The following is a 12,735-nucleotide window of genomic DNA, read 5'->3' on the forward strand; positions in this document are numbered from 1 at the left end:
CGTTGGCAATGTAATGGAATTTGATGCGACTGTCATACAAGTGAGAGGTTTAGCTAGCTATAAAACCAGGTTCAATCCACCATTTTCTACATTAATTTAGAGAATACCTGTACCAAGTCAGGAATATGACAGTTGTTATCCGTTCGTTTAATATGTTTGGACTTTTGATTTTGCCTTTTGATTTTGGATTTTCCTTTTTGAATTTTCCTCGGAGTTCAGTATTTTTTTACATCATATATTTTCCTATTTTTATGTTTCATAGTATATGTTTTGTACACTGCTTTGTTTTGTTTTTACCATTAATTTGTATTTTCTGTTATTTTGTTAATAACGTTGTCATTTACACCACGATTGATGTAAACTTTTTTTGATTGAATGAAATGTAACGGCTATTTTACAGGACGAATCTGCTATTAAAGTGCGAAAAAGACGTCCACGGCAATACATAAAACCTGTTAATAAACTTTATTGCCAAAACGTACATATCGATCCGTTGTCATGAAAAAAAATTTCAGCTTTGATTAGTAAGGGTTCTCCTACGTCAAAACTATCTCCCTTTTAAGCCACCTATATTCTATAATCGTGAAAAATGAAAGCCATTGGTGTGATGATGCGCTGTTTATTTATCTTTTGAAAACAGATCCACATAGTATCCTTACGATCCTTATATGCAAGTTGTATTTTAAAAGACAAATGTTTCTATTGGCTATTGAGCATCAATTAATGCACTTTTATGCATTTGGTCAATTTAAACCGTCTTTGATCGTTTTTCAGTGGTAATGTTAGATTGATCAATAAAGGCAACAGTAGTATACCGCTGTTCAAAAATCGTAAATCTATGGACAAAAAAACAAAATCGGGGAAACAAACTAAAACTGAGGGAAACGCATTAAATATAAGAGGAGAACAACGACACTACATTCAAATTTAACACACATAGCAACGGACTAAGCATTAGACAAAATCCGATGAGAATAACCAATATAACATCAAAACCAAATACATGAATTTGGGATAGAAAAGTATTGTGACACGTCTTACAGTAATGTGAATTCACACTCAAATATAGGAGAAAACAAACGACACAACGGAAACACGACGTAAAAATGTTACACACACAGAAACGAACTATGATATAACAATGGCCATTTTCCTGACTTGGTACAGGACATTTTTAAAGAAAACAATGGTGGGTTGAACCTGGTTTTGTGGCATGCCAAACCTCGCACTTTAATGGCATTGTTAAATATAACATTAAAATGACAACATAATAATACAGGACTTCAATACAAATAAATAGGAGAACGTATTAGGCAAAGAAAAACATGAATAATAGATAACAAAAGGCATCAGGTTTAAAATTCAATACGTAAAAACCGCGCCTTGTCCACACAAGAATTACTAGTGACGCCCAGATATAAAAGTTCGAAAGTCAAAAAAAGGGGTACAAAGTTGTACAGCTCTGAGGATCAAAAAAATGAAAAAGATTGTGCCAAATACGGCTAGGTTTTTCTACTTGCGATAGTAACATCCTTTTGATTTAGAACAATTTATCCTTTACAAACAGTTAATTTTATCAAATGAATATAAAAGATTTACTTGATAAAACTGAAGTCTTAACTAATTACAGAAAACTAAACCCGAATACATAATACATTGAAGACCAACACAGAAAATAGACACACCCGACTTGGTCTAGGCCTCAACGTAAAAAGTCATAAAATGACGTCACATACGAAGTAGTAAAAAGGCACAAAAATTACGTCACGCAGACATTTGAATTTCTGAAACAGCACGAAAATGACGTCACATTTGAAAAACTATATCTCAAAAATAAGATATAAATTGGATTGATTTAAGATTATAATAGAACTAAATATTGATATTACATTTAAACACAATGCACATTGCAATACTAATTAGTAGCAATAAACTATATTATATATATGTCCGGTTTGTTTTGAATCTAACTTCAATCATAAAATATCGTACAGATTACGTTGAACAAAATCAAAACTAATAAATGAAGGTGGTGATTAATTTTCTTCACCATAACACATGAATATAATAGAAAAGACGTCAACCAATTTGACAAACTCCGATGAAAATTACAAATTTAACAAATATAACATCAAACTAAATACATGAATTTGGAATAGATAAGTACAGTAACACGTCTTATAGTAATGCGAATTCACACTCAGCAAAACAGTCACAATCGGGAATAAGTCACGTTCGGTAATTAAAAGATTAGACGACGTAATGACAAACCACGATCTACCATGTGGTAAAAATGTCCTTAGCTAGTTTGGTCAAAGACACATCGTATGGATCAACTTATTCGTGATGGTGTCCATAAAATTTACGGAGTGTCAATTTTAATCTGTACTCCTCATAACTTTGTTGAAGCAGTTTCTGTGTAAGGAGCACACTTCTGTATATGAAGTCCGTATAGTGTGAACATGCACGAGAATAACGTATCAATTGTGATATGTAAACACCATACGAAGGGGCAGAGGGTATGTTACTGCTGAGAAATGGGAAATTGATAATTGGGAAGTTGAAATCGTCCCATTTATCATAGATTTTCGTGTGAAGTCGTCCATTTGCGTCAATATTGAGGAAAATATTGTTATAAAGTTCACCTCACTTTATTACCGTACCATCTGTTACAGTAATTATAATTGACAGATCAGCAACTCTCACATGTCTGCACATTCTTAAATAAACATATAATTAAATAGATCAATTGAAGTTCTTATACACATGTTGTCATTCTGTAGTCTGACCATCAAACGATGTACTTGTTAATAAATTAGTTATAGAAACTGGATTGTATTATTACATAGCAAATATATTACACATTTTGGCGACGAGGTAAAAACAGGATATTAAAATAAATGTGAATTTCTACAAGTGACAATGCCGACTTACGGGAAATTAGAATCTTTTGATGAATCCGAAGATTGAACACAATATGTAAAATGTATGGAACATTATTTTAATGCTAATGAGATAGACGAAGAAGACCAGAAAAGGGGTATTTACTTAAAGTGTATGTGGGAAGAATACCTACAAATTAATAAGGGATTTATTAGCACCAGCCAAACCAGGAACGAAATCACTGGCCGATTTAACAAAACTAGTGAAAGACCACCGAGACCCAGTACCATCAGAAATCATACTGAGATTTAAATTTAACAGTAGAACAAGACACAGCGATGAGTCAGTGAGGACATTTATTGCAGCACTAAGAAGTCTGTCAGAACACTGTAATTATGGTGACACGTTAAACGCGATGTTACGTGACAGGTTAGTCGTCGGGATAAAGAGTGACCGCATACAGAGGAGACTGTTAGCAGAGCCGAATTTAACATTTGAAAAGGCATTGGAAATTGCTACCGCTATGGAGACTGCAGAGAAGAATGCACAGGACATCCAAGCGAATGGGACAAATGGATCATTTCAGAAACAAATCAACAAAGTTTCAAAATCATATACAAGAAACAACTCTGGAAATTCGAAACAAGGAGATTGTTACCGTTGTGGAGGAAATCACTTAGCCGCTGAATGCAGGTGCAAGGATGCAAAATGCCACAGTTGTAAAAAGAAAGGACATATCGCAAAGAAATGCCGTAACAAATCTGCCAATGGGAATTTAAGTGAAAATCACAGAGAGTTTAAATCGCGTTTTAAACCACGTGCTCATTTCATGGAGCAGGATGAAAGTAGTGAAAGTGAAAATGAAGTTTACTCAGTTTTTCATTTTGGAAATAAATCTAATGAGGCATACAAAGTGCAAATCGATGTGAATGAATGTGAAATAGCCATGGAAATAGATACCGGAGCGTCCCTTTTTATCATGAGCGAGGATACTTACAAGGAATACAAGTCGAAATTCAGAATCGAATCGACAAGTGCTAAAATCCGAACATACATGGGAGAGCAGATTCCTGTAATAGGACGTGCAATCGTCAATGTCAACTACAAGAAGGAAAGCGCAAAACTACCATTACTGATAGCGAAGCGTAAAGGTCCGATTTTACTTGGCCGAGACTGGTTGAACAAACTCCAACTGGATTGGAATGATATTTTCTCCGTCGTTGGAAGTGATAATCAATCGAGTGATTTAAATGTGATCTTGGAAGTAAATAAGGAGGTTTTCAAAGATGAACTTGGAACTGTAAAAGGCATGAAAGCCAAGATTTATGTTGATGAGAGTGCCGTACCGAAATATTTCAAGGCTCGCCCTTTGCCGTATGCGTTGAAGGATGAAGTGGAGATGGAACTTGCACGTCTTGAGAAGGAGGGTCAGATTCAGCAAGTGGAATTTTCCGACTGGGCCGTTCCGATAGTACCTGTAGTTAATGAGAACGGATCTATTAGAATTTGTGGTGACTACAAGGTAACCGTTAATGCCGTTTCAAAGTTGGATAATTATCCTATTCCTAAAACAGAGGATTTATACGCAACGCTTGGAGGAGGAAAAGAATATACAAAATTGGATTTAAACCAAGCATATCAACAGATTGAACTTGATGAGGACAGTAAGTGGTATGTGACTATAAACACGCATAAGGGTTTATTCAGATACAATAGACTTACGTATGGTGTAGCGTCCAGCCCAGGTATTTTTCAAAGAACACTTGAAAATGTTGTTCAAGGCATAGCCAATGTTTTGGTTCGAGTAGATGATATACTGATAACGGGTAGAATAAGAGAGGAACATCTTAATACTCTTTCTGAGGTATTGTCTAGATTTAAGAGAATCGGAATTCGGTTAAAGAAACAGAAGTGTGTGTTCATGGCCGAAGAAGTTGTTTATTTGGGATTTAAAATAAACAAACACGGAATATATCCAGTGGAAAGTAAAGTTGAGGCGATCGATAAAGTACCAAGTCCGACAAACGTGACAGAACTGAAAGCTTATCTTGGAATGCTGAACTATTACAATAGATTCTTAGCGAATTTGTCTCACTTGTTACAGCCGCTACATGTACTTCTACAGAAAGACACAGAATGGAGTTGGGAAAAAGAACAGGAAAAAGCGTTCATAGAGTTAAAACAGCTGTTGAAATCCGCATCAGTACTTGTACATTTCGATCCGAAAAAGAAATTAATATTAGCTATGTGATGCATCACCATATGGATTAGGCACCGTACTTTCGCATAAAATGACGATGGCAGCGAAAAACCTATAGCTTATACATCTCGAACACTTACATCAGCAGAGAAGAATTATTCCGTTCTTGAGAAGGAGAGGCTGACCATAATATTTGGTATCAAGAAAGGAGTAGGTCCGGTAAGGGCCCTTTTTGGCCCAAAAAAAACAGTTTTACAAAATTGTTAAAATGTAAACTTTTACTTATTTATTGGACAGTTGAATGCTTCTACTACATAAATATGGGCTGTTTTTGACAATGCAATGCACATATATCGGGTTGTAGCACCATTAAGTCATGCTAAATTACTGAAATCTTGAAAATTCTATCATTTTAGTTAAATTTTAGACGGTTTCCGTGTAAAACGAAAGTGGCCGCATTCGTGTTCATCCTTAATATTGCAATGTAAGTTGTATTTTATGATAATACATAACATACATAAAGGTTTTGGATGAACACGGATGCGGCCACTTTCATTTTTGACAAAACAATCTGAGTAGTGACGTTTTTTGGCATATTTGAGAGATTTTTCATATTTGAGCTTCAATCGGATCATTTTTAATGACTTTATCAGTTAAAATCTTTCACATAAACTAATTGAATCAAGTGAAATGGACACTTAAGTGTTTAAAAAGTGGTCTAAATCTTTCGTCAGATGAAACTGAAATTTGAGGCCAAAATGAGTCCTTACCGGACCTACTCCTTTCATCAATATTTGTATGGACACCCCGTTACCATCACAACCGATCACAAGCCGCTCATAGGTTTATTTCGAGAAGATCAACCTATACCTACAATGCCCGCATCTCGAATTCAAAGGTGGGCACTGACTTTAGCTGCATATGAGTACACGATTGTATACAAAGAAGGAATGAAGAAAATCAAAGAAGGAACTATCCAGGAAAAGTTGAACCGTTTTCTTTTCAACTACCGTATTACGCCACAAACAACGACAGGGCCTGGCACCGTCAGAATTGCTAATGAAAAGGAAACTCAAGTCACGTCTAGATTTAGTTTTTCCAAATATCGAGAAGCGAGTTCAGGAGAGACAACAAAAACAGAAACATTATCACAATAAGAAATCTGTGAACAGACAAATTAATGTAGGACAGGGAGTATTTGCCCGAAATTTCGCAATTGGTTCAAAGATTAAATGGATTCCAGCAGAAGTTATAAAACAATCAGGACCACTTTCATTTCATATTAAATTGCAAGATGGACTTGTCATTCGTAGACATATTGACTACATCAGAGTACGAAACTTCGATTGCACAAACAACGAAAATGAAGAAAAATGTGACAATGACAGTGATTTGTTTGAGCCAGAAATAACTATACCGATAAGTACTCCTGAGACCGATCAACCACAAATCGAGAAACCGTCAAACATGATTGAACAAAAAGAACCACGCTATCCGAAAAGAATAAGAAAAGAACCATCGCATTTAAAGGATTTTGTGTTGAAATAAATGGTTGATTTATAAAGAGGCATAATAATCCTCACAACCGTTTGATGTGCATTAATTAAGTACTTCGCAGTGCATGTGTGTACATATCAATTAGTGTAAGAAATATCAACAAGACCAGTGCGAACATTTTTATTTTCATAGTAGGACATTATAGTTTCAGTGCAGACAAACTTTAACGAATGAATCTTTGTGATCTGACATTTTGTTTTTTCAAACTGATATGGACTTATCAATCAGTAGCCGTGAAAAGAAATTAATTTTCTGTAATTGAGTTAATTTGTTTTTAATTTGTTTTTATCTAAGGCCGGAGAAGTGTTATAAAGTTCACCTCACTTTATTACCGTATCATCCGTTACAGTAATTATAATTGACAGATCAGCAACTCTCAAATGTCTGCACATTCTTAAATAAACATGTAATTAAATAGATCAATTGAAGTTCTTATACACATGTTGTCATTCTGTAGTCTGACCATCAAACGATGTACATGTACTTGTTAATAAATTAGTTATAGAAACTGGATTGTATTATTACATAGCAAATATATTACAAATATCAAGGTATGAAGCAGTCCTTCTAGTATCAGTAGTATCTTTAATTTCAAGTTCGCTGGGATATATGAGATGTAGGTATTGGCTGAAATATGGGTTAATCAATGATAGAACATCATCAATATATCGGAAAGTAAAATTAAAGAATTTCGCAAGGTGCTTTTTCTTTTTGTCCTTTAGAAGGTTTTGAATGATTTCTGCTTCATACGAGTACAAAAACAAATCGGCCAGTAGGGGTGCACAATTAGTACCCATTGGAATACCGACTGTCTGTTGAAATATAAATCCTCCAAACTCAACAAATATATTGTCGATCAAAAAGTCCAGCATTTTGATAATATCATTTTCAGTATATTTTCTGGAAGATTCAGTGTGATTCTTCACAAAATATGAATTATTGTAACCCAAAACCAGAAATTTGTATCTACGATTCCCATTTTTATAGAAAAAGCTCTGTTTTATGAGATGGTGAAGTCGATCTTTCAACTGAGCATGGGGAATAGTAGGGTATTGTGATCGAAGATTAGGCAGTAGATCTTTTGAGAATCCACATCTGGTTAACACCACTGGTAGAATATATCTCATAACAATATTTTTGAAGCCCACCTTTAACTGTAGAAAGAATAGTAGTTAGTACTTTAGAAAGATGTTTAGTCGAACATTTTGAAGAACCAGCTATGTATCGTTCTTTATATGGAGTGTTGTGTAATTTAGGTATCCAGTATAAGGAAGGTAAATTTTCTTCGTTTTCTTTGATGTTGATACCAAAAAAAAGAAGGACAGATTCATGATTTTGTATAATTTCGTCCTTGGTAAATGATGTTAAAGAATATGTAGGGTTACCAGTAGTTTTATTTATTCCAAGTTTTGTTGTGAGACATTGCAAATAATGTTTTTTACATACGAAGACAATATTATTGGAGGCTTTATCTGCTGGAACAACGACATATTTGTCATGCAAAGAGGATAAAGCATCCACAACATCCGAATTATTGAAAGGGTTAGTAACTCTTGCACTCATATTACATCGTAGTTGTTGTATGCGCCTCTGAATGCATGATCGAATAGCTTTGATCCATTCAGGCAAAGTGTCCAGTTTTGGTTCGTCTGGTTCACGCTTTACCCATTTTTTTGCATAGTCCTCAACTGCATCCATCAGTAACTTGAAATTCTTTTTCCAGTTGATGGGATGGGGGATTCTATATTTTGGTCCCTTGGCTAACAACTCTCTAAGTTGTTTATTGGTAACGATGCCAAGGTCACCAGTAATAACATGACCAGCTGGACTATAAGGTAGCAATACACAGTTAGGAGTTTAGTTTCGCATTTTGGCCCCTGTGGATTTTTCAAATAGGAAAGTTATTGTGTAATAAAATTCATTTTTAGACAGATGAGTGCTAATTTAGCCTTCAAAGATGGTTTATAAGTGCATCAAGACTATTTTTTACCTGTTTTATGGGCTGTTTTCTGTTTGACAATCCGTTTTTTCATAGCTAGACCGGCCATCGGTCCAGAAATTAATGTACTGTTTACAAACACTCTTTTTCTACACGAAGTTTTTGACGCAATTTTACAAAAAAATGAGATGAAAGACATATGATTTTCATTGGATTTGCTGAATGATATATGTACACAGTTTCAGAAAAGGTATTACTTCAAGCGATTGAAATTCTACTTTTAGTCAAATTTTGGGGAAATATGTGACATCTTTCCCCCCCTTTTTGCAATATTTTTTAACAAATAAATGCAGATTGTTGCCATGGATACACCAAAAAGAAATTATATTTTACCATTTTATATACTGGATATAAAATCTATGAAAGATTCTGATTACATACATATGCCCATATATGACACAAACAGTAAGCTTGTTATTGCAAGAAAGCAAAGAAAAGGGGAGGGTAAAATTCATGAGTGCAAATTTTAGTATTTTTCCTAACTGTTTATTGCTACCTAATGGTATTGTGACGATGCACATGAGCAATCCGGAGGCTTGGATTTCGTATCTTTGAGATTAAAGGCCTCTAAAACTCTCTTCTGGTTGAAAATCTTGGATGCAATAGACTTGGTGTAAGTATAAGAAGTAACAGGTGTAGCTTTATTTTTGAAGTAATCAGGTGTGCTGAAAATCTTGGATGCATTAGACTTGGTGTAAGTATAAGAAATAACAGGTGTAGCTTTATTTTTGAAGTAATCAGGGATCAAAATCATTAAAAAAAATATAATTAAATAGTTCGTGGAAGGGCAGGCTAAACATTTTCAGAAGTTGAAGACTAATTACCCTAGATAGCATACACACAAAAAAATCACGTTTGAGAAATTATGCATTTTTGAAATCCAAAAAAAGAAGTTTATCGTTAAGTACCTTTAGTGAAAAAATATGCTATTCGAACACGCTTACAATGTTTTTATGACTCATTATAAAGGTATAACACTTGACCCATACATTTCATCTTTGAGTACTGGAAAGTTTTAATGTTTTGTATCAACCTACAGCCTTAATATATATATATAAAAATATTAGAATCTGAATGATGATATATCAAATATTTTTCTTTTATTCGTTTTCAAGACAGAATAGTCAACTTAAACCCGCCTAACCCAAAAAGGTGTACCCAACTTCCTCTTTTCGTGAAATTCTTGCCAATTCAGAACTTTTCCAAATTGATGCTTTGAGAAGATAAATCTATAATCTTTTTCGGAATTTCAGCAGAATTTATGCTTATGCACAAAAAAGATCAACGAGAACTTGAACCTATCCCAATCGACTGTTTTGTTACAACTTATCTATAATTTAAAAGTTTCCAAATATCTCGAAGATCAATTCAATAATTTAAGTAAAAACACATACGAAAGATGCTAACATCCTAAATTAGGCACATTCATTAAACTTTTAAAGCCCATAGAGACAGATGTAAACAGCTGAAATTACCAACTTTGCCTTTTCACCTTCTTTATCAAAGAGTTCCATTTCTGTTGTTTAATTTCAACGTGGTTTCCGCCTGTAATCGTCAGATTACACCACAAGTAAGTACATCTATACATCCTATAGCATATCGACCTTTTTTACATTAGAAAGTTTTGTGTGCGTTACAGGAAATACATTTTTCCTTCCGATTTTTTTTGATAATCATAAGAAAAAATGGGTTTGATAGACTTATGAGGAAGTATAGTGCTTTGAGTTGAACATTTTTAACTGTTAACCAAATTGATAGGAAAATGAAAAACACGAAATTTCTCTTGAATAAATAAGAAATATTGAAAATCATTTTTGCATCCATCCACATCTTGTCATTGTTCTTACGTCTATAATACATTAAACGAAATATCATTTCCGCTAGCAGCTTACTTCCATTGTTTTCCTATGTTAGTGCTTAACAAAAAAATGAAATACTACAAATTTCATGAATAAGATTAAGAATATAATTTAAAATATACTTTGCGTATTTGTTTTTCTAGTTCTTTCAGATATATACCTACAAAATATATGCTCTTACCAAAAAAATAACAGTCTTGTCTGCATAGGAACTATTTGCTGCGAGGTTTTCTGGAGTTGGTGGTATACGTAACACGTTAAATATTGATGGTTGGAAGAAAATATCTCTGACTAACATTCTGTACCCTGATATAGTTAAATCGCCAGATATCTCTATAAGATCAATGTTTTGTCTCTCTATTAGAAGAATCATCATTTTTAGCAAACTAGATTCCGTGTCACTGACAAGCGGTCTAACCTGCAAGGAAAACAAAAACTTGTATCGACTTTTAATGACTTTGCAGTATATATAGTTAAATAAATTGATAATAGATGTAATATGAAGTATGTTTTATACTCAGTGGATTCCGATAATAAATAAATATAAATGTCATGCAGAATACCTTATCTGGTAACGGACGAATCCTATTGTAACCCTTTTATGATATTTTAATATCGTATTGCTGAATATGTTACTGTTCAGCAGACATTTTCTACAAGCAATGACAAAAACTAGTTTAAGCTTGGACACGTTATATGGATTTCAGACAACTATGATCTAATCGGTGATATTAGTTTTCGGTAAATGTATTCATTCTAGATCTTATCTTCTTGTCTGTCAATTCTGCCTTTTGTTTTAATGTAATCATACAGAAACCGGATCTGTTTAGTAAAGTTGAATTCTATTGATAATCATTTCATTGATTATAATTGATAGTTTACTGAGCTCGATCATGGTTTCAGTGACCAGTATGGACTATATCTCTGTCATAGATGAAAAAGATGGGTTCATAATCCCATTTCTTTGTCCTGATTGTAACATCACCGAAAACGACTTGAGACTTGAGTTTTACTTGTAGCAGCATGAGGCGTGTCACTAGAGGATCAGGGAATGTTGTTTGTCTTTTGACAGTTTGTTCTTCTGGCCATGAGGAGGTACATTTGTTTCCATTTGAATGGTTTAAATTTTATTCATCTAAAGCAGCCATTGCCACGAATAGCATTCTTGTTTTATTATGTTTATCGTGATCTTTGCACATTACCTTTTAACGTCTATATGATTTTTTTTACCGAATAATATAAAGTTATCGGTCGACCACGATTCCATTTTGATTTATTAAAAACTTTTGTTCGTTAATAGATTTTTTTTCTAATAATTTCCTACGAGGATTGATTATATTAGATGTATTAGGTAAAATCTTTCGGAATTGTGACTCTATAGCAATTTTCAATATCGTAACTTATTTCAACAATACTTTTTTTTTATTTAAGAGTGAGGGAATAGTCTTTTGTAGACGAAAGTGACGTCTGGTATACAAAATAAATAACCAGGTTTCTATGGTTAGTTCTTTTATTAGGGTAAACACATGTTATTTGCATATGTCATGTATGTGGCAGCTTCCGAATGAGTTAATGTCGAACTTATAAAAGTTCAAGTACTTGATAAAACGTAATATTTGTTAAAAGAACGCGAAGAGTTGCACCAACATAGCTTTCATCGGTATTCTATATACTTTATTCGTGAAATAAAAACTGTGACGCATTACTTTTGAATGAAAGATTGAACAGTGCTCTATCAATGCCCAGTTATATTTTTTACGTAAATAAATGAAGTATGAAGACAAATAATACCTGAAATATCGTCATTGGACAGGTGGTATCACAATTTGAATTATCGCAATATGTTTGACAAATTCCTCGTAATATCAGTTCAGCCACTCTCGTCATTTCTATAAATAAACAATCGTAATTATAAAATAGTCTTCATGTACTATATATGCTATACACCATATACCTTTAACCGCGATTTGGAGGAAATTATAAAATCGCAGTCCATGTATATTTTAACTTACTAGTATTTTTTCTATTGTTAATTGGTCACATTTTCAAAGTTAGACCAACAAAAAGTGATACTACTTCGTAATTTTTCCAAATATCATCAATCTAAACATTGCTAAATATAAAACCTAAAAAAATCTAAAAATTTTGTGATGCACTCGTAATAGCCAATTACATGAATTTCTGCTCTATTTCCATGAGAAATAGAAGTTCTATACAAGGTTATATCCAAATTAAGA

General features: G+C 33.6%; 1 protein-coding gene across 1 annotated transcript in view; it reads right to left on the reverse strand.

The window, feature by feature from the left end:
- The window catches only part of LOC139509326 (polycystin-1-like protein 2), a 44,987-nt gene extending 32,605 nt beyond the window's left edge, over positions 1-12,382 (reverse strand). Inside the window, exons 1-2 of the mRNA XM_071296122.1 lie at positions 12,290-12,382; positions 10,680-10,916 (exon numbers count right to left, since the gene is read on the reverse strand). Coding sequence (XP_071152223.1) covers positions 10,680-10,916; positions 12,290-12,304 — 252 coding nt within the window. The 5' untranslated portion in view covers positions 12,305-12,382. The remainder of the gene's footprint in view (positions 1-10,679; positions 10,917-12,289) is intronic.
- Between the last annotated feature and the right edge of the window lie 353 nt (positions 12,383-12,735).

The sequence above is a fragment of the Mytilus edulis genome, unplaced genomic scaffold (genome assembly GCF_963676685.1).
Source record: "Mytilus edulis unplaced genomic scaffold, xbMytEdul2.2 SCAFFOLD_139, whole genome shotgun sequence".
NCBI classification, from domain to species: domain Eukaryota; kingdom Metazoa; phylum Mollusca; class Bivalvia; order Mytilida; family Mytilidae; genus Mytilus; species Mytilus edulis.